Here is a 23,285-nt window from a genome sequence, read left to right on the forward strand (position 1 = left end):
CTCCTTCAAGTCAAGGAGCTCTTTATCCTTATCTGTGCCTCAGGCCTACCACAGTGCCAGTAAATGGAGGACGGGAGAAGGGAGAAAGGTAGGAAAAAAGGAAGGAATGTAAATCAGTTGATAATCACGAGTCTGGTTCTGAATATGTTAAATTTGAGATGACATTAGATGTCCAAAAAGTTTTGGAAATGCAGTATTAAATATGTAGGAGAGGAATCAGAAGTGGAAGCAAGATTTGTGAGCATCATATAGAAGTCTTCATTGAAGGCATGCAAAGAAGATGGAAATTCCAAGAGCAGAGCAAACTAGGAAAATTGCAGAGGGCCCAAGGCAGCTCCCAGATGCTCACCTTTGGGGACCTTGCAAAAAGAGGAGAAGCTGTAAATTCACAGAGAAGGATGGCTAAGAGGAGAAGCAGCCAGCTGGGAGCACAGCAGCATATCTCACACGTCTTTCTACCCTAGTCTAGCAGGTTCATCACCATTTTCTCCTGAAGTTCTTTTGAATCTTACTGATGTATTAGATCAGCTATGCCAAATGGCTACTATTTAATTTCTGACAAATGAGCTATGCATCAGTGATGAGTTTTTTATTAGGGTGTGATTCCTTTTAATTAGCTTCTTGATATGAGTTTAGTTCACAGTAGAAGCAGGGGAGATTAAAACCAAGCAGTGTTACCTACTGATCTAAAGATCAATCTCTAATGGATACCCTGTCCAAAAAAAAAAATGAAAATAAAAGGCACATGCAGGGGCTTAGAGACCACCTCGCTTTCTGAAGGGCTCTTCAGCCTCTGTGTCCACTGAGAAAGGACATTGTCTTCAAATGAGGTAAACTTAAAAAGGAAAAAAAAAACTGTTACCTTAGGGTCTGGAAAGAAATAATAAATGATATGCTTATTTTCTCAGGCCCACATCTAAATATCTTGGTTCTTCAGTGTATCGCCTGAAACCAAGTTTAGTTTAGCCCTTACTGATTTTTGTGCATATTGAATGTTTTCTGGGAATATTGCTCCTATTCTAGAGGCTCTTGTAATTTAAAGCAAGTAGATTTAGGATCCAGATCAGTCACTGTCCCTAAAATGCCCAGAGGTAGTGATGAGTTTGAATTTAATAAAATTTTATTAATTTGCTCATGTGAGAAGTAGTTTAACTCAATGCTGACCCAAACTCTAGGACTGCAGGTTCTTATTCTCTTCTACCACCTGTTCACCACTTGGCCACTGGGTAGTTCCATTGTCTTAGCTCACTTTCTTCTCATTGTGCTCATTGTATAACATTGCCATAGAATCTGTTGTTCAAAACTTGAGTTATTCTGGAACGTCTTGGATATGTACTGATATGGTCTCAGAATGCAGAGATGAGAGTTTGTCTTTTGAGAAACTCCAGAGGTGATCACTGGTAGAGAAAGGGGGTAGACAGGGACCCAAAGTGACCATCAGGGCAGATACAGGGCAGAGGTCTGGAAGGATTTTTTAAAAATCTTTATTAGGTAATTTATTGATATTCCAGTGGTAGGCCATGATTATTGTTCTAGTCATCAATATATACCACATGTATTGTACTATTATTTATATCAAGTTCCTCATGTCACTTCTTTTGATAATGTCTTGGAATATTAGCCTGAAATTTTCCACTTATGCCTTGCCAAGGGAAGGTACCGGGTTCTGTAGAATACTGATTATTTCTCAGGCTGTCTGCTTCTGTGTAGTTTTTTCCCCCACTTTGGAAAAAAAAATTGCAAAACTGAGTCTATTATGAATGTTTTGTGCCCTCCAGAAATCAAGTGGAATTGACTACTTTCAGAAATATTATATTCTATTTTACTAGATGGACTCTGGCTATACAGAATTTTGACAGTCTCATTATGTTATATCCTCTGCTTAGGTCTCTTGGGTACCCTGAGTGAGAGAGATTCAAAGACAAAAACCACAAATCTGAGAACTGCGAGGCAGAAGAGTATCACAGGGCAAAAAGAGAATTAAGCTTTCAATTTCCATGGGTGTTTGGGAGTCCTCTGAGAAATCGAAACACAGATGTGCTGGCCTTGTTTCTGGACTCTGCTACTCCTGGCTCAGGTCACTCTTCCAAGATGCAGCAATTTTCTGAATGTTTAACACTTGATATTTTCTCAAAAAGAAAGGCCTGGGAATGTAAAGATATTTGCCCAAAATGATCCTAACTGATGGCCTTACATCGGTGAGCAGGGAAAACATTTCTACTTCTGTTAGCAAATGTCTTTTCCATCAAAGAAAACTTCATCCAGTATCCCTAAGGAAGCCTTAGCTTAATTTAACTAAGCCTCAAAAAGGGAAGGAAACTTGATCATTTATTCATTACCATGTAAGTAATAGTAAACCATGCTTTGTCGTCACCTAAGCCTACAGAAAACATGCGGTTCAGCAATTCAGACTGAAAGGACAGCTCAGATTTAGTTTGCTTTATTTTCCCCAAATCGGCATAGCATGTAGGCTCAGCAGAACCAGGTTGGGTGGAAGCCCAGATAGCTTCCAAAGAGGAAAGATCTAGCTCTTTACTGCAAACCCCTTCCACTTCTTGTACCATTAGTCGTGAGTCATATTGCAAACATGTGGGAGCTGACTCCTTGGAAATGGACACCAGAAGGGAGAAAGGAGGACAGGAATCTGCTGAGAGCAAGCTGTCCTTGACAAGTCACAGCTCTCCTGTCAGTACGGTTTTCCATTCTTCAGCCTCCCTTTATTATTGTTTGTCCTCTGCAATCCTTGTGCTCAGGCAGACCTTTTCCAGTTGTGCTGGTACATCCGCTATTGTACTGGAGAGCCATTGTAGGTGGAGGGAGGCCTGGAAGAAGTCTTGGAAACAGCAGAGTTCCTCGTGGCTCATTAAATAAGGTAACAGCCTTCAGCGTTGAAAGAGATTCAAGTCTGTTCTCTCTAGAGAAGGGCATGAACATCACATACAGCTGCCTCCGCTCCTAGAAAACTGCAGTGGAAGTTTCATTGCATATGGGTTGAGGTATCTCACAGATGGCCAGATCTTAGACCCCTCTCATAGAAACGTTACTGGTCATTATTTTAAGAATCAAAATTTTGCTGTAATCACAGTGTCCTGGCCCAGGAATTACAGTGGAGTAGAAAAGTCTCCTTGCATCTCATGTGCCAACTCAGTCTTTTCTCTCAATGATAATTGGGGTAGTTACTTCACTACGTTAGCTTCCTTTTTTTTTTTTTTTCCTTATGTCTCTTTGAGACAACTTCTACTTGCACTAAGTGATGATAAAGGGAACCATGATTTCTCTCATTGATTTGGAAGATTCTAGAAGAGCAATTGTAGGTGGTGAAACAGATTATAATTTCTCGTCAGTGTTTCTCTTTTTAATTGATTGATAGAAATTTGATTAAGAGGATATTTTTATTTCCCCAGAGAAATTTTAAATTTTTTCCTTAAATATGATAACGCAGCTGAAAATACTTGTTTATGTAGTCAGGGATTTTTCCATTTTGGTGGAACTTGATGGAATTCATCACACATTATACAGCTGCTCTTGAAATCATATTTCACTGATCTTGTTCGGAACTGATTGCACCCTGACCCTACCAGGAGAGCATTATAAAGATCTTGCAATACATTTCTGAAGAGCCACAACATACTCAAGTTGACTGTGTCATCCAAAGGAACCTCCTGTGAGTCACCTTCCGAGGTCTCTGAACATATGAGCGTACCGTGCCTCCTGCTTTGTTCACCACATGGGAATACCGGGTCATGCTGGCCTCATCTAAGCCTGAGTATCAGTTGCAGTGTTTTTAGATCTCTTCCGGCCTTTTTTTTTGCCTTTTTTTCCCCTTTTCTTTAATGATATGAGATAGATGAGGCCTAACCTTTTGTTATAATTGCAGGGGTGTTCAGGAAGTTAAAGAAAAATATGTTATAAAATCCCAGTTCTTCCACTTATGGTTGGTGTGGTCTTAGGTGAGATACTTAGCTTCTCTTTGCTTTGGTCGTCTCATCTAAAATGGGGATAATACTGCACAAGGTTGTAAGGTTTGAGGTGGATATTGTACATCCGTACTTACCACCGTGCTGGGAACCCGAACTCTCGGTTAGTGGTTGCCAATATTATAATTTTGAGTTAGATGTGATTCGGTCTCATCAGATTAGGGAGTATGATTGGAAAGTATAATATTTAAGTGGCAAACATTTGGATCACTCTGCCAAATTTAAGTCGGGGGTTAAAATGCAACGATTTAGTGTGACAAATGTAGGCATTGAGTCATATTGTAAACTATTTTCCAGATAAACCAAGTGAATTAAATGTATATGTAACTCTGTTCTTGCAGTCGGGTTCTGATTTTGCAAAATTTGCAAAAGTAATCCTTCATTGGAAGGGAGAAAGTGAGGGATGACGGAAGGGAGAAGGGAGGGAGATGGGTGCTAGGTGGAAAGGAAGGTGATTTTAAAAATATTTTCTTTTTTATTTAAGGATTTTCAAAGGAGATTTTTAAAAGACCCCCTTTAGTCTTTGTCAATGTAAGTTTTTAAGAAGATAATTTTAAAAGGACACTTTTCTCATGAAGGTATCAATCACCTGTTATGAACTAGTGGCAGTGTGTTCATAGACATCTTACAGAAAGTCTCGGAACTGAATCCATCAGGTTGCTTGGTTGGTTGTTCTTATTCCAGAAGGAAACATGAAGTTCCGTTTCCAGAGATTTTTAATATTTGAGTAAAAACTGCAATGTAAGAGTTAGCTTTAGACCTGAAAAGTTGATTCAAATTCAGAGTTCACTATGAATTCAATTCGATTCAATGTTGATTCTTTCTAGAAGCCTACTTGATCAATAAGTGAAATGCAGCTATGGATCTGAAGGAAAAAAACAAAACATTAAGACCAAGAAGGAAAATAATTATAACATAACTGAAGGCTATTTTGGCAGTTATTTTCCACAAACAACATTAATCGTCACTTACAGATCATATCCTAGAGGCTCCGCCTCTCATTTGGACCAGGGGAATAGACAGTGAGGGGAGAGAAGTCATACATGGAAGGAATGCGGAACAGCAGGGGTTCTGTGTGATGAGGCTGCTTTTCAAGGACGGGGAAGAAAAGATATTGATGGCAGAGCAGCCAGGGAAAATTCTGAATGTTTTGGTTTTCGGAAAGAGACTTTAGAACTGAACAATAGTGAAGGGAACATTCTTTTCAGAGACTTAAATGACATGGAAGTTAATTTCAGGAGGGTTGGAGAAGTGATGTGAAATGTTTCAGAGCTATGTAAGTAAAAAGTGAGATCAGTTTAGGCTGATCACCTGTTTCCAAGGTTTATTTTCTCCAATTTGCTAGAAAGTGCTATGTTGAGTTTTTGCCCTAAAGAAACAGAAGTTATTTCACTTTTATTTTAATCCCAACTGAAAAATAACTATCCTTCTACATGTTCCTAACTCCTTCAAATGACCTAGTATCGAAAACATCCCTCTGTGAGAGGAAACTGAATGACCACCCTTCTGTTTTTATAGATACACATAGTCCTCTTACTGCACGTTACCTGCAACCAGCCCAGGAGAGGCTTTTATTTTTTTTTTTAAAGATTTTATTTATTTATTTGACAGAGACAGATAGCCAGTGAGAGAGAGAACACAAGCAGGGGGAGTAGGAGAGGAAGAAGCAGACTCCTAGCGGAAGAGCCTGATGTGGGGCTCGATCCCAGAACGTTGGGATTACGCCCTGAGCAGAAGGCAGATGCCTAACAACTGCGCCACCCAGGCGCCCCCAGGAGAGGCTTTTAGAATAGGATTTGTCCTTGAATTTCCTCCCAGGGCTCAGTAAAAGCTGCAAGTTACTAATGGATGTCTCAGGCACAGTAAAACCACTGCAGTCCAGGATAAGAAAGCACTGAGCCCACGGTCCCATTCGCTCAGACTGAACCCTGTGGACTCAGATTCCCTCACCAAGCAGAAGGGCCTCTCAGCCTCTGGGAGCCTCCATATCAGGCGATCTTATGGATCACATCCAAACACCAGCACTCCCTCCTCTAGGGAGCTTCTAGTCACCTATAAAGTGTGTCTTCCCACCATTTTCCAACACACCAGTTCTGACAATCATACTTCTGTGATGATGGGGGTGTCAAAGAATGCTTCTGGGATAGAACTTAAGTGTGTTACCTTCTTGTTTGCATAGGGACTTTGGATTCTCTTGCTGGGATAATGCTTTTGAAAGTGGTCTGGCTTACCCCAAGCCATAAGATGCTTGAGTTTTCTCACATGTACTGAGGTTCTCTGATTTCCAGTGTATCCTTCTAAGGGTCACTTCCTCCTATCCTGGTGAGACTTCTCTAGCATAGGTTTTCTCAGAATTCAAGGTAGCTCCTTTGGCCAATCAGTTTGGATAAAAACAGGTTAGCCGTGTCTATTCTATACCCCCAAATAAAGCAGTGTCTAAACCCACCAGGGGAATATATTTGTCTGTTGTTAGGAGGAAGCCCAGGTCTTCAGCTCTTCTGAGGTGGAATGCCCACTAATGCACCTGTGAATGGACGAGTCACCTTTTATACCTGGCCTCTTTGCCCATTCTAGTCATGGGTGTTCCTAACGCTCCATGTCATTGGAACCCCCACAAATCCTAAAGGGCCCAGTATTTTCCATTTGCCGCAGTGAAACACCTCAATAAGTGAAAATGCTTGGGGCTTCCTGCTTCCCCGCATGCTCTCCGAGGCCCCTTTCAGCTCTAAATTTGTATGACTTTTGTGGTTCCAGTTGAGGAGAAAATGGCAGAAATATGCTGCAAAGATGAATAGGCATCTGCTAATAAGTACACAGAGTGCAAACTGAGTGGCTATGACTGATCGGTTAAATACATTGAGAACTATGAGCCGCCCATGGTTTAGGGCCAGGAATGAAGCAGTCCCTGCCCTCATGGGGCCCTCATGGGGCCCTCATCCTTGTGGGCTGATCTGGGCTGTAAGAGCTCCCAGGGTCCCCAGGATGCTCATGGCCCTCGCTGCTGCTCCTTCTGTGCCCTTTGTCATTGTGAAGTCAGGGGATGCTGCCTGGGAAGTGCACTGATCAGTCTGTTACCTTCATAAACAAACCCAAGTGGGCTCTAGTTTGCTATCTCCACCCTCTTGTTTGATGTCTGCATTTTAAACCATTTTGTTCTCTGCTTGATTCTTTACTCCAGCACTATGTTCATTTCAGCCAGACTGGAGTGAATAGAACATGCATTGGGGATTGTCTGAAACCTGAGCCTAATTATTTACCAACTTATCTTTTCTTAGTTTTCTATTTAGCTGGTGGGATCATTTAAAGTTCTTTGAATGTGATTATCACTTATGCCCTACTTGATCTATTTACAAAATCCATTTAAAAATACATGCTTTTTCTCCCCCAGTTTTTTCAATACTATCTTATTCTTTGCAGGCGGCATAAAGATAACACCGATTATAGTAAACAGTTATTTATTGAACTCTTACTATGTACCAAGTGTGGGGCAAAGCATGTGACCTGCATGACCTTGTTAGACCTTGGGTGGGAAACCCCTTGAGGCAGGTACTACTAGCATCTCCCTTTATAGCCTGACAAGTTAATGAAGAGGCCTCAGGTTACATGGTTAATACAAAAATATTTTTCAAGAAATACCTCGAGGGGTTTTCCGTATGTGGCATGTTGTATTATAATTTCAAAACTAGGTTTCTTTATTATGACTTTTGAGTGGTTTGCATTAAAACAAGAAATATCACACTGGATTAGAATCAGCATTTGACCTGGTCATTGTTTTGCCTTGGGCCATTGTTATGTTTTCACAGAATTACAGTATTTCATTATGCTGTCACCTCAAGAGTAATAGCCCACCCGGACCCTGTATATATATAAGATGCAGCACCTTTCACAAATATTTTTAAATATTTGTATGCATATTTATCATCCCTCAAAGATGTGAGTTCCATGCAGTCTCAAACCACACCTTTCTTCATCTCTGCAGCCCAGTGCTGGCCGTCTGTTGGCATACAGTGAATGTCCGTTGAATGAACAAATATTGAAAATGCTCTAAACATCTTGGTTTCCTTTAGTAATTATATATTCATGAACTCACTGAAATTATCTTTGAAGTTCATTTCCAAATTGTACCACCTCTTTAACAAGTAGCAGAAATTTACTATCTGTTAGGTAAAATAGTGCTCTCTTTTTATTTGTTGTAAAAATACTTCCTTCAAGTTTCCTGAGGTTATAACATAATAGCAACATTTAAAAGCAGTCCCTTCTCTTCATCACATTGGTTTTCTTTTCTTTTGTTTTTAAAGATTTTATTTATTTATTTAGAGTGCAAGCGGTGGGGTGGGGCAGAGAGAGGGAGAAGGACAGAATCTCAAGCAGACTCTGTGCTGAGCATGGAGCCTGATGGGGGGTCAATCTCATGACCCTGAGATCATGACCTGAGCCAAAATCAAGAGTCAGATGCTTAACTGACTGAGCCACCTGGGCGCCTCTTCATCACATTATTTTTTAATGATTCTTTCATGGTTTTCAGGAAGGTGATGTCTGGCCTAACTCATCAGCTGAAATCACGGTGTACTTTAATCCTCTGGAAGCCAGGCTCTACCAGCAGACAGTTTACTGTGACATTTCAGGTAAAGACTTTCTCTATGTGGTAAACTCAGGTTACCAAGTGCCCAGAGTATCAAGGGGGTGCCTGTATGTGTGTGTGTGTGTGTGTGTGTGTGTGTGTGTTCAGACTATAGGAAGTGCATGGTATCAGTAGAGGAATAATAGAGTCGAGTTACGTACTTCTAATATTTTTTTTCCAGAACAGGTCAAACTTTGAAGTACAGTACAGTTGTGGTGTGGTTGGAGCAGGGGAGATGGGAAACTATGGATCTGAGTTCACTCTTGATTTTTAGAGCAGTAGGAATATTACTTGACACAAATTCTCAAGATTTTATTTTTTGTTCTTTTTATAGTATTTGGCTATTTAATTTTTTCCTTTTTGAGTTTTTTTTTTTTTTTTTTAAGATTTTATTTATTTAACAGAGACAGCCAGCGAGAGAAGGAACACAAGCAGGGGGAGTGGGAGAGGAAGAAGCAGGCTCATAGCGGAAGAGCCTGATGTGGGGCTCGATCCCAGAACGCCAGGATCACGCCCTGAGCTGAAGGCAGACGCTTAACCGCTGCGCCACCCAGGCGCCCCTCCTTTTTGAGTTTTTAATCAAAATAATGCATGCCAAGGAGAATGGGAAGGCAGCCTGGCAGTGGCCGGAATCAGCATGGGGGGGATGTACAAGTAGAGTGGCAACTTGGTAGCTTCAAAAGATTGGATGTAGAGAGAAGAATTAAACAAAAGAGTAATGAGGATAACAAGAGCCAGTATTATTTTTCACTCTTAGAGGAGGCCGATATATATATATATATATATGGAATATATATATATGGAAAAGAGAAAGGCTAGGATGAGTCTTTGGTATTGGAACAGAATGGGAGTTCTCACTATGGATTCATGGTTGTTGATATGCACAAATATAGAATATATGTGTAAATGTGTGTATATGTTTATGTGGATTTCCTACTGATGACTGTTGAGAGGTCCTGACAGCCTTGAGATCCTAGTAGCAGTGAGCACACCTCATACCCAAAGCTTGGTTTCTGAATCCTAGTCTCTTCTAAGAGGGACTGTTTCCAGGACTGAGGCAGGGAAGAACAAGATGAACCTGGAACATGCTTTCATGTCAGAAACTAAGGAAATGCTCAAAGAATGACAGGGATATGTCAAAATGATACAGAAGCCAGCAGAGGGACTCCCACTGACCAAATTTGGAATAAGTGAAGAGTCAAGAAAATAGTGATACTAATAGATTATAATTCATTAAATAAATAGGAATCTATGAACCCACTAAATAAAAATTTACTATTTGGCAATCATGGTAATAATCAGTTCATTCAGGTAAAAAGCATTCTTAAGATATAATGGGTCTCAAAATATCCTACCTCAAAATCCTTATTAATTATAAAGGGGAGAAATCTAACTTTACAAAGAAGAAATCTGGGAAATGTTATTTTAGTTAAGACCAGCAGGAATACGGCAAATCAGCCTCATGGACTACTCACTGGGACACCATCAGAACACAGCATCTCTTCAATGATATTAGGGCCAAAATACCTAACATGGGTCTAATTGTGGGGAAACATTACACTAACCCAAATTGAAGAACAAAACAAAATGACCAGCCTGTAATCCTCAAAGACATCAAGCTCACGAAAGTCAGGAAAAGACTGAAGACCTGTCATAGGTTGAGTGAGACTCAAGAGACATGACATCTGGGTGTAACACGTGAGCCTGGACTAGATCCTTTGCTATAAAGCAGATTATTGGGTATGGAAGTTCTTTGTACTATGCTGGAAGCTTGTCTGTTTTCAAAAAAATGTCTCAGAACTCTTTTAAATTGCTGGTACCAATAAATAAGTAAAAAAAGTAGATAGCAGATAGTAAGATTAAAAAGCTAGCTAGTAGTCTATTTCTCCAGTGTTTCTTTCAGGAAGCACTTTGAGCTGTTTATTATAGTGTTAATTTTCCTTGCTAATTCTATGCTTATATTGATTACTATTTGTTGATTTATCAACTTCACATACTACATTTGAGGCCCCACTATGAAAGATGAGGATTTAGTTCACATATGATCTCATTGTCCCCTTGTTGGCCTTATTGAGTTATAATTTACATGCAGTGAAATTCACCCTTTTTTGGTGTATAGTCCTGTGAACTTTGACAAACTTAAGCAGTCATGTAACTGGCACCAAAATAAAGATACAGAATATCTCCATCACACTATAAAGTTTCCTCATGCCACTTTGCATGCAGTCCCATTCCCCTACCTCAGCCCCTGGCAACCCAATTATTTTTATTGTGTTTTATTTTATGAGTTTTATTTATAGCCTTAAATAATATAGTTAACACTATATTCTTGTTCTATCAACTCTATAGTATCTCTTGACATGTAAGGATATTGGGACACCTAACCTGCCCATCATCATTCCACCCTGTTTCTCCCTCTTAACTTCTGTTGAGTTGTTCTACTTTCATTTTAAAATGGTTGGTAACCATATTTCAGTTCCTCTTTGTCTATGTGAATTTTATACACTGAAGGGCTAAATTTATTCTGGGATTATATTTTATCCTCTCTTGGTTGAATGTTTTGACCTCTGTTGGTGAATGTTAACCCCTCAAAGGATGCCCCTAAGGTCTATGTCAAGTAGTTTCTCTTTCTTCATTGTCCATCAGTCTCACCATTATGCCTCATTTTAGCTTACTCCATCATTGAATTAACTCTTTTGTGCAGGTTTTTGGTCCCCCCCACACCAACTGATGTTTCTAATTCTTCATTTCTTCACTCCTGTCTAATTGTAGAATGTATGCTCTTCTTTTCCTTGAAGACATTTTTCTCAGAGCCTACCAGCTTCTCATTCTAAGTCAGATCAGCCACCTCCTACACAGTTGTTACTCAAGGATTTTTAAAGTTTCCATGTGTGTTTCATGATATCTTTTTACTCTCACTTTGCTCAAGTAGCTTCCTCAGAAAGGGTCTGTAGAAGGAAACCTTTGATCCTTGAATGCCTGAAAATGTCTCATTCTGCCTCCATACTCACCTGATAGTTTAGTTGACATTTCTAGGTTCGAAGTAATCTCTCTTCAGAAGGTCGAAGACATTGTGCCAACTTTAGGGTAAAAGTCCAGAAGTCTGAAGTCACCTAAATTGCATTCCTTGATGGGTGGCCTGTTATTTCTTTCTCAATATTTTCTACAGTTTTCTTTTTGTACTTGAGGCCTGAAATGTCATGAAGCCATGTCCAAGAGTGAGTTTTCTAATTCAGCCTCCTCAGCTTTCTGTGGGCCAATAGAGTCTGCTTACTCATGTGTTATTTCAGCTCTGGGAAATTGTATTATTTTTTTTTACATACTTTCATTCATTATTTTTCATTTTATTCTTCCAGAAATCTTAACAGTCTGGTGTTAGACCTATAGGATTGATCATCTGTTCTCAAAGACCCAGATTTTAATCAAACATGACTAATAAATGACATTAAATGCCATTTAATGCTATTAAATAAGGGTGCCAAGAGAAATATTTATTTGTTAGAAAATTCCAAGGTAGTAAGTACGCAGTCACAGGGATCCTTCCAGTGCCTTCTGGTCCATGGTTGTCCTTTGTGTATAAGAATGAGAAAATGGGTTTAGTTTTAGAGTAGTTAGTGCTACTTACCCCACCTGTGTAATGTGTAGATCTCCCAGGATTTATACCTGTGGTGGCTTTTTAATAATAAAATATTAAATGGTGAGAGAGAGTAGTAAGAGTGCATGATCGCTAGTAGCGTCAAGTGCAGAAATCCCACTAGTCTGCTCTACCGAGCATGTTTTTAGTCCATATCTACATAGTCACTTTTCTCAGTGTATCAAGGGGTCAAGCAGTCTAAGAACAGTGCAGAAGGATGGGCTGCCTAAGTCAAGACTGTTCTGCTCTCCTCCTCCCCCAGGCACGTGTGTCCCTTCCTGACAATGTTTCCCTCACCTTCCCTGGAAGTTACCGCCACTTTGATTTTTATGATAGCCATTTTTGTTTTATGTTTTCATACATAAGTTCACTGCCTATGTGTTCATGTCTAAGCAAAATAGTATAGTTTTGCTGATTTAAAAAGCTTATATATTGAAATTATACTCTATGTCTGGGAAGCACCGGGTAGATAAAGCCACTCAATAAACATTGATTAAATGGATGAGCAAATATGTGAAAAGATGAATGGTTGAATAAATGAGTGAGTGAATGAATCCTAGTTTGATCTGGTCTCTCCCTTGCTCATGGATGTAGGATTCTCAACATGGCCCCAGAATGAATGCAGAATGGACTAGGAGTTTCAGGATTGAAAAGTCTGTTTCCACACTTCACACCATCATTTACCCCAGACTTCTTAACAGGTCTGGAGGAAATGTTGGTACAGCAGTGTTCAGACACAGGCTGGAAATGCTCCAGTGGCCCCCATGCCACAGGTGGTGGGACCTCCCTCCCATCTATGACTCCCCCGGGATGTCGTGCTTGGCCATGTTACAGGGGGTTGGCTGCTCTCCAGGAGGTTCCCAAACATTACATAACTAGTTGCATTCATCTATTGTTTTGTTTTCAGTTCTGAATTCTGCCACAGAATTCACATCCTGGATAAATTGAATAGTATAATTTTCCATCTGCATGACATTCTTTTTTATTTTGTTAGTGGTTTATTAAAAGACATGATTGCCAGAGAAGGGTTTTGTTTACATTGTAATTCCATATTATCTTCCTTGTAAATTCCATGTAATTCTGTGTCTTTTCAAGGGCTGGTGATGATTCCTTAGTATTATCTTCAAAGAGTTGGTAAAACCTCCTGGTTTTAGGTCACTAAGAAATACTACTTAGGCAGATGGAAAAAGCCCTTTCCCTTATTTTGCTTTGCTTTGCTTTTGTTTTTTGGTAGAATTTGAGCATACAGAAGCAAATACATATGGCTATGCTGCTGTGCTTCTGCTTCGTGCCTTCTTTACCTAAACGATAGCATACTTCACACAGTGATTCTGACACTGTTTTTTAAATACTTCTTGCAGATTATTCCATTAACACTAAAGAGAAAGAGTCATTCTTTTTTGTGGCCATGTAGGAATCCTTTGTATTTACATGCTGTAGTTTAATTTCTAGGCATTTGTCACTAAGAAACAGGACATAGATCCACAAACGTGCATAGAATACACTGTGGTGGGTTAACAGACTCCCAGAGATGCCCACGCCCTAATCCCCAGAACCTATGGATATGTTACCGTGGTTCTGTTACCTTACCTGACAAAGGGAAATTAGTGCAGAAAATGGAATTCAGGTTACTATTGAGCTGACCTTAACATAGGGAGATTAACCTGGATTATGTGAGTGGCTCAGTAGATAAACACAAGAATCCTTAAATGTCAAAGAGGGAGGCAATAGTATCAGTCTCAGTGTCACAATGATGTGATATGAGAAAGACTCACCCAGCCCTTTCTGGCTTTGAAGATAAAAGGCCAAGGGATGTGGTCAGCCTCTAGAAGCTGGAAAAGGCAAGAAAACGGATTTTGCCCCAGAGACTCCAGAAGGAAATGTAGCTCCCACAGCACCTTGATTTTAGTCCAGTGAGACCCATCTTAGATTTCTGGCCTCCATGATTTTTAAGAAAATAAACTTATACATTAGGCATTTAGTTCATGGTGATCTGTCTTAGCAGCAACGGGGAACCAACACACATACATATATATTGTCATTACAAGACAAGTATTATTCAAGTGCTACCAAGATCTGTAATAGAACATTTCCAGCCATGAGAAGCCCCCTGCGTGTCCCTTCCCGGTCACACTCCCCTCCCCCTAACCTCCCCCTGAGATAATCACCATTCTGTCCTTTATGGTCATTATTTCATTGCTTCCATTTATAGTTTCACCCCAGTGTACGTGCACATAAACAATGCAGTTTGGTACTGCCTGTTTTTGAAACGTACATGATTGGAATCAATCTGCATGTCTCATCCATGTTGTTGCTTGTAGCCCTGGTTGTATTTCACCTTCACTGTTATGTAGTGTTCCGTCCTGGGACTATACGTTCAGAGACAGGAAGTAGCAGGGAAAGCCAGTGTCATTGGTCTTGAAGGAGGCCTCTTGACACACATGAAATTTAACCCACATCTCCAACTGCAAGTTTTATTTCTTTTGAAAGCTTTTATATCTAGGCACCGTGAGTACAAAGATGTACAAAACCAGAATTCCTGTCCTCAGAAAGCTTAGCAATGAGTGGAGGAAAGTGACAAATAAACCAACAATTACATTGCAGTGCTCTACAGTGAATGAGTACGTAACAGAAGAAGGTACAGGGCACACAGCTCAGTCTGGGGTTTTCAGGGAAAAAGGGTCAGTGAAAGTGACCCTTTTGAAGTGTTCATTAGTCAAGTAAAAAAAGGATGTGGGGCTGGAAACACTTTGTGCAAGTACATAGCATGAACTGGCAAAGAATTGCAAATTCTTAGCACGTGGCTGCGGGAGAGACAGAGACAGAGAGACTGGGGGGGAGAGGTGGAGGCAGAAGACGAGCTGGAGGCTGGAGGAGTAGGTAACTCCGGGAGGGCCGTCCTTGACTGCTGCACTAAGAACCTTGGAACTCCTCCTGACTGCAGTGCGGAATCAGGGAAGGGCTCTAAGCAAGGGAGGGACCTGCTGATGTCTGAACACAGGAAATATAACATCACTAAAATCTTTTCGGTTCATCTGAAACTGAAATTTTTTCTTCATTGAAATTTTCAGATTTTCTTAGAAGTAGTTAAACAGTATGTTAGATATTTATGAAGACTTGCTGATGGTCTGCTCTGTGGCTCGAAACTGACTTTCTATCTATCCTGACTTTCCAATGTAATGTGGAAATTCCTAATCTAATCATGAAGATTACCTTTAAAAAAAAAAAACTCAACGGGAAACTGCACATATTTGGTTTGGATCACCATATGGGAACTTCAAAGGAAGCAACACTTTCTGATTTAAACTGTGAAATATATTGCTAGATAACATCGTTAGTGGGTGCTTCAGAGTCAAATGTGAAAAAGCAGCGTGGTGGAAAGGATGCCAGATGTACCTGCTTCCTTTCAGGACCCAATTAAATTGAAACTAGAGTCTCCATTTTCATTCTATCCATCAGAAGAAGCATCTGAATTGTTAGCACAATTTAGAGCTTTAGATCTTTATCCCAACTGAGCTTAAGAATGGATACTTAGGAGAGAGAAATGTTGAAAACATTTTCGAGTTTTCAGAGTAATAAGTGAGTAATGCTGTACATATTTGTAGGGTTTCTTCCTCAAAACTCATCAGACTGCCACCCCATAATAATATAAGGTTTCTTTGTCCTATGAATAAGAAATTATTTTCTTGATTAACTATACTATTTAAGTTATATGTTCAATTATCAAATATTTCAACCACAAAGAACACAGGGAATAATACCCAAGTATCTATGTATGCAAACCCAGATTTAGGAAAACTTGAACAAATCGAAAGGTCTATTGATGTTTTTGGTCAGGAAGATCAACATCATAAATAGGTCAGTTCTCCTTGTAAATGTAACGTGATCCCAATGGTAATAGCAAGGTTTTTCCTTTTTTTAAATTAGGTTGATTCCAAAGTTCTTATGGAGGAAATAAATGAACTAGAATTGCTTAGAAAATTCAGAAAAACAAGAATAATGTGGGAGGACTGGCCCTACCATATGTTAAAACTTATTTAAAAGCTATAATAAGTACAATTGGATGGTTCTGGAACATGAGAAAGTAGCTCTCGAATCATCCTTACTGACCATCAGCAGCAGTAACAGCAGCAGTAGCAGCATGCCCTAATCCCCTAAACCCTCCCCTCCCCCTAAACCCCATTTCCCAATGTCCTTGGTATGTGAGCAAAATAAAAGCCCTAATTTATTTAAGATACTTTGTTCATCTTTTGCTGTCTAACCACCCTAAATTTAGTGGCTTAACACAACCAGCAGCCATTTATTTCGCTTACAGATCTGTAGTTTGGTCAGGATTCCTCAAGGACAGCTCCTCTTTGCTCTACCTGGGACAGTTGGACAGGCCAGAAGGTGAAGGCTGGTATCATTTTATAGCTCACCCACCTACACGTCTAGCAGTTAATCCTGGCTGTTGGCAGGGACCTCACCAGGTTGTGCTTGCTGGAACCCCTATCCGTGGCCTCTCCATGAGGCTGCTTACTTCCTCGTAGCGTGGACAACGGGCCAGATTGTTGATGTGCGTCATCTACTGCAGTCTGATGATTTCTTTAAGTTACCTGTCTTCTGTATCAGACTGATATCCAGAATTACTTCATGCTTCGGGGTTCTACAGTTTCATTGTGATGGATTTGCCTTGTTTATCCTACTTAGGTACTTGATCTGTTTCTTCAGTCTAAGAATCTTTCATCACTCCTGGGATTTCTCAGCAATTATCTCTTCAATATTTTTTTCTCTCATAATCTCAGGTTTCTCCTTCTGAAAATTCTTTCAAATATATGTCTTTCCCATGGAATCACCGTGTCTTCTAACCTCTTCTTTACATTTTTTTTTATTTCTTTGTTTCTCTTTGATACATTGTGGGTATTTTTCTAAGATCTTTATCTCAATTGACTAATTCTTTAGCTTTTTCTACTTTTTGGTATTCATCTATTCAGTTTTTAATTTCATCAACTTGGTTTTTTAGTTTTAGAAGTTCTATATAATTTTAATACTTTCATTTTTTTCTCCTTCATTATGGTTTCTATTTCTTTATTTGCCTCTTGGAAGACTTTAAGAATGCAATGTTAGAGTTTCTTTAAGAGTTTTCTTTTTTTTTTTTTTAAAGATTTTATTTATTTATTCGACAGAGATAGAGACAGCCAGCGAGAGAGGGAACACAAGCAGGGGGAGTGGGAGAGGAAGAAGCAGGCTCATAGCGGAGGAGCCTGATGTGGGGCTCTATCCCACAACGCGGGGATCACGCCCTGAGCCTAAGGCAGACGCCCAACGACTGCACCACCCAGGCGCCCCTCTTTAAGAGTTTTCTATTATCTCAAACTCTTGTGGTACTAATTTGCATGTTTATGGTAAATACTTTCCTCATACTGGATTGTTTCTTCAGATGGCTTGAAATGTTTGCATTGTAAGCCCATCTTTAGCAAGTGTTGTGGACTGGATATTTGTGTTCTCCCAAAATTCATATGTTGAAACTTAATCCTCCATGTGATGTTTTTGGGAGGTGGGACCTTTGGAGGGTGAATAGGTAGTGAGGGCTCTGAATGGGATTAGTGTCGTTATAAAGGAGACCCCAGAGCACTCCCTCACTCCTTCCTGCATGTGAGGACATAGCGAGAAGATGGCTCTCACCAGACGCTCAGTCGGCTGCCACCTTGATCTTGGACCTTCTAGCTTCCAGAACTGTGAAAAATAAATGTTTGTTGTTTACGCCACCCAGTCTCTGGTATTTTTGTTAGAGAAGCCCAAACAGACTAAGATAGCATGGGTACTGGATCACGGAAGCATTCCTTTAGAGCAGTTTTTCAGGATCCTACAGCTATTATTTTCTCAGCTTCTGACTCTTTCACCTATCCTATAGGGTAAATTTGGATCCCATATCTGTACCTGGGACTTTGATTTCTCTTAGGAACCTCTTTCCCCTATTGAAAGATCTAGGTAGAGGACAATTTTTATAACTGCTTTCCTAGACCAATAGATAGAAATTTTCTTCTTGTCTCCTTTCCAGAAAAAGGTATCCTTTCCAAGGTCCTGGGTTTATGCAAGGATCTAAGTTCAGTTCCTTATTCCCAGAGAGGAGCAAAGGCAAATGTCCTGTTTTTGTGAGGGTGTTAAAACTGAAGCCATTAGAACATAAAACCTGTATGAACTTTACAAATCTCCAAATTCCCTTTTCATTTCTGTCACCTGATATTTTCCTTTCTTCCTTTTGAGCTTGGATAAGTATTAAAAATACATATTTGTCATATTTTTAATAAGCTTTTTTTTTTTTTTTGAAATGGAGGAAGGGACTGAGTCTACTTACTCTGCCGTGTTTCAGAGGTTAACATGGTTAACAGTGTTCATGTTTCTTGAGGTAACATCCTTAGAAAATCTGCATAGACTTACTCTGGCTGGTCATTAACAATGGAGATTTTTGGGTTTCATCTATGTTTTATTGAGTCAGAATCTGTGGAGATTGTGCTAGAGAATATCTGTTTTAAATGAAGGCTAAAAAGTGTGTGGCAAGGTTACAGGATACAAGATATATAGAGAGAGAATCAATTGTGTTTCTATAAATTGAATAATGGGAAATTGACATTTAAAAAAGCAATATCACTTACAATAGCATTAAGAAATCTGGGTGTTTAAAAAAACAAGGGGGCGCCTGGGTGGCACAGCAGTTAAGCGTCTGCCTTTGGCTCAGGGCATGATCCCGGCGTTATGGGATTGAGCCCCACATCAGGCTCCTCCGCTATGAGCCTGCTTCTTCCTCTCCCACTCCCCCTGCTTGTGTTCCCTCTCTCGCTGGCTGTCTCTATCTCTGTCAAATAAATAAATAAAATCTTTAAAAAAAAAAAAAAAGAAAGAAATCTGGGTGTTATACGCAACTAATGAATCATCAAACTTTACATCAAAAACCAGGGATGTACTGTATGGTGACTAACATAATATAATAAAAAAACATTAAGAAAAAAAAAAGAAATCCTAAATACTTAGAGATAAATTTGACAAGAGATGTGTAAGACCTGTACACTGAAAACCACAAAACATTGCTGAAATTAAAGACCTAAATAAACGGAGAACTATACCTTATTAGAAAGTGGGTAAATTCAAAATCATTAAGATATTATTTCTTCCTCGAGTTTATCTATAGATTCAATGCAATCCAAACAGAAATTCTAGCGGCTGTGTGTGTGTGTGTGTGTGTGTGTGTGTGTGTGGAGTTAACAGGCTTATTCTAAAATTCATATGGAAATGCAGAGAGTCTAGAAGAGCCAGAACAACTTTGGAAAAGAACAAAATTGGAAGGCTACTACTACCTGATTTTAAGACAATTTTTAAGCTATAGTAATGAAGATAATCTTGGATAATCTCCCCATCTCAAGAATTCTTAACTTAATCACATATTTTTCCATATAAGGTAATATTCACTCTTTTGCCATATAAGGTAGTATTTACAGGAATTAGGACACTGACCATCTTTGGGGGCCATTATTCAGTCTACCACAGATCCCATGAGGATGCCCAGTTGTTTAGGCTCTGTACAGTCTAGTCCATCTTCCTGTATTGACATTCAGCACCTGCTCTGTCATAAATTAAATTCACATATACGTGTACATTTATTCTGAGTTCTGTATTGTTTCCTTAGTCATTTTGCACCTTTTGCCCCAATACCAAATTATCTTAATTGTGGTAGCTTTATAATAGATCTTAATATATCAAAGGACAAGTCATTCTAATTTATTCTTCTTAAAGAATGCCTTGCTTATTATTGGCCCTTTGATTTTACATTTAAATTTTATAATCAACCTGTGAAATTCTACCAAATTCTGCCTCCTGGTATTTTGTTTTAACAGAGCATTGAAATTATAGATATAGATCAGTTGGAGAAAAATGGACAATTTTATGACATTGAGTCTTCCTTTTCAAGAACATATCCTAGGGGCGCCTGGGTGGCACAGCGGTTAAGCGCCTGCCTTCGGCTCAGGGCGTGATCCCGGCGTTACGGGATCGAGCCCCACATCAGGCTCCTCTGCTATGAGCCTGCTTCTTCCTCTCCCACTCCCCCTGCTTGTGTTCCCTCTCTCGCTGGCTGTTTCTATCTCTGTCAAATAAATAAATAAAATCTTTAAAAAAAAAAAAAAAAGAACATATCCTAGTTCTCCATTATTTAGATCTTGGTTAATATCTTTCAATAAAGTTTTATGATTTTCCCCTGGAAGATCTTAAATATATATTTGGTTAGATTTATTTCTAGGTACTTTATATTTTTGTTGCTATTATAAATAATGTCTTGAAAATTAATTTTTTCTGATTGTTGCAGTATGTAGAAATGCAGTTGACTTTTATATATTGATTTGGTAACCATCATTATAACTCTTATTAATTTAAAAAAATTATTTATAGATTCTTTAGGATTTTCCAGGTAGACAGTCCCAAAATATGTGAATAATGGCCGTTTGTTTTCCCTATTTATAATTTCCCCCCACTTCTTTCTTGTCTTACTGCACAGGAATGGAGCTCAAGTATAATATTGGATATCTAAGATAGCTGGCAAATTTTTGAAAGTCCCTAGTTATATTTCCTGGAATTTAATGCAATGGGAACTCTTGCATTCAGGGACTTCAGGGCTGGTAAAGGGAGTTCTGTAGTACATCTCTCTGCTGCTTGTATGAAACCAAGACACTGTAATCAGGGATGGGAAACTTCCTTATTTTAAAAAAACATTTTAATATTTTGCTCTTCTAGAAAGGACTCTGTCATTAGAGCTTACTAGTTCCTTCAGGTTTGTCCCTCTTGCTGGCTTTTGTCAAGACAAGAAAAATCCCTGCTTCATAAATCTTGCACAAAAGCAGCATTTGCAATGCAACCTTAAAATTTAGACTCTTACAAAAGCACGGTTGGTTATCACTTGTACTCCCATTCTATCCTGGATAGCTACAAATAAGACCATCTCCCTTGAAATAATTAATAATTCCCAAAGAAACATTGGCTCACTGCTTTATTACAACACATCTCCTTTTTTTATTATCATTATTATTAAGGAAGGCTGTCAGGGTGACAGATGGGGAAAGCTTTAAGCCTGACAGTTATAAATAGTCTTGCTGTTTATTCCACAATATATTTTCAGTTCTCTTTCTTTGCCGTTCTGAAAGTTGGATCCCTGTTAAAATACTTTTCTCTTGACCAAGGAATGCAGATCATTGCCAATAGATTAGAACTCTAAAATAATGGAATAAATTGATGATGTTCTTTGAAAATTTTACTTATATTTTAGAGGATTGTCAACCCAAACAGCTGATCTTCAAAGAGACCTCTTTTCCAGGGATCAGATGGATTGGGGGAACCCTTTGAATGAATCAGCTGTCCCAAATATTGCTAAGATTGCTCTTGTTTCTTATAATCAAAGTAATACTTGCCTAATGACCACTGTGTTGCCAAGCATAGAGGGGACACAGAGACAGTTACTCTTGTCTTTGAAAAGACAGGCATAGAGAGAAAGCATCAAAAATACAGAAGTTAAGTAGCAACAAAAGACTGGAACATAAAGTGCCACAAGGCATTATAATGATAATAATAGTAAGTTAGAAATATGATTTGGTTGTTCAAAGCACGTTTGCTATCACACTAAAGATTCCATCCAACAGAGCATCGAAGTTTTTTCAGTGTTCAAAATGTTACATACAGAGCACATATATTATTTTTGCTTAAAGAACTTTAAATGGTGTAAATTTAAGGATAACCTATCAAATTATCAAAAATGGCTATATCCCCACTGTCAGGGAGAGTGTGAAGAGAGAGAGAAACATTTATAATACTGTTGGTGTTTGTGTGCAAATTCCTACGACCATTCTGGAGGTCAGTATGGCCATAGCTATCAAAATGTCGGATGTGCATCTCTTTGTTCTGGCAATTCTAGTTCCAATAATGGTACGCTCACCAATTTGGATTCTCTCCCTCCCCACCATCTCCATCTAAAAACAACCAGAAGAGCAAGGCAAAATATTTTCAAAGCCTTTTTGAAGCAAAAGAGAACTACCGGAACAGTGGAGAAATACAGGGCCAAGGTCCAAGAGAAGAAGGAAACAAAGACAATCAGACTGTGGGGGCCCCTTCATCCTTAGCAATACCACCTTTTTGGTAGAAACTACAGAGAAGCTGAAAAGTTAAGTAGAGTCAGGGAAGAAACACAGGAGTTCATGGGATGCCCAAGGAGAAAGGGCTCTAGTAACCTTCCAAACTTTAGGATGGGACCCAGTGAAGCGAGGACTGGCAATGCACTGATCCGCACAAGGACTGAAGCTCAGCTTTGGCTTCTTTTTCAGTTATCAATGTGATTACAACAGTTCTTCTTCACTGGGGTTACAGGAGGTAATTTCTAATGTTCTAAGGCATCAATTGTGTATGAGGAATATTAGTATCTCCTTTATATCTAGGATAGTACGAGCTATATACCCTTCTCGGGAAAATTGAGAAGATAGTCAAATGACTTGGTACAGGGCTTAATTCTCTCACAGAATCTTAGCTGAGAGTGGTAAGATTAGGGAATCCTAATGCCCCCTAGTCACCAGCCAGAAGCTAGAGGAAAATAACATCTTCTCGAGGCTTGAAATGACCACTCCCGGTTTCATATACACTGCCCAGCGCTCCATCAAAAATAACCACGCATACGAGGAGACAACACAGTCTGATAGAACACCAGGATAAACAACAGAAACTCCGTAGAGAGCCAGAAAATAGAATTATTTGACAGATTTTTTTTTAATGTTAAAAAGATTTTCAATGTTCTTTAAAAAAAAAAAAGGAGATTGAGCAGAGGCCTGGAAACTCTAAAAAATCTCATGGGAAGTCTGGAACTGAAAAGTTCTGACAAAATTAAGAACTTAGTAGAATTGAATAGGTACAGGCTAGATAGGTATAGCCAGAGAGAAATTTTTAAAACTGGAAATTAAATAAATCTAAAGAAAAAACCCATACCGAAGCATACAGAGACAAAATATAGAAAAGAGCATCAGAGCCAAATAGGATGTAGCAAAAG

At 39.2% G+C, this 23,285-nt stretch overlaps 1 protein-coding gene across 1 annotated transcript in view; it reads left to right on the forward strand.

Moving 5' to 3' along the window:
- Window positions 1–23,285, forward strand: part of HYDIN (HYDIN axonemal central pair apparatus protein) — a 376,490-nt gene that overhangs the window by 134,593 nt on the left and 218,612 nt on the right. Inside the window, exon 11 of the mRNA XM_087870593.1 lies at window positions 8,503–8,602. Coding sequence (XP_087726719.1) covers window positions 8,503–8,602 — 100 coding nt within the window. The remainder of the gene's footprint in view (window positions 1–8,502; window positions 8,603–23,285) is intronic.

This window comes from Ursus americanus, chromosome 21, assembly GCF_024610735.1.
Source record: "Ursus americanus isolate L20-20 chromosome 21, mUrsAme1.1.p, whole genome shotgun sequence".
Taxonomy (NCBI): domain Eukaryota; kingdom Metazoa; phylum Chordata; class Mammalia; order Carnivora; family Ursidae; genus Ursus; species Ursus americanus.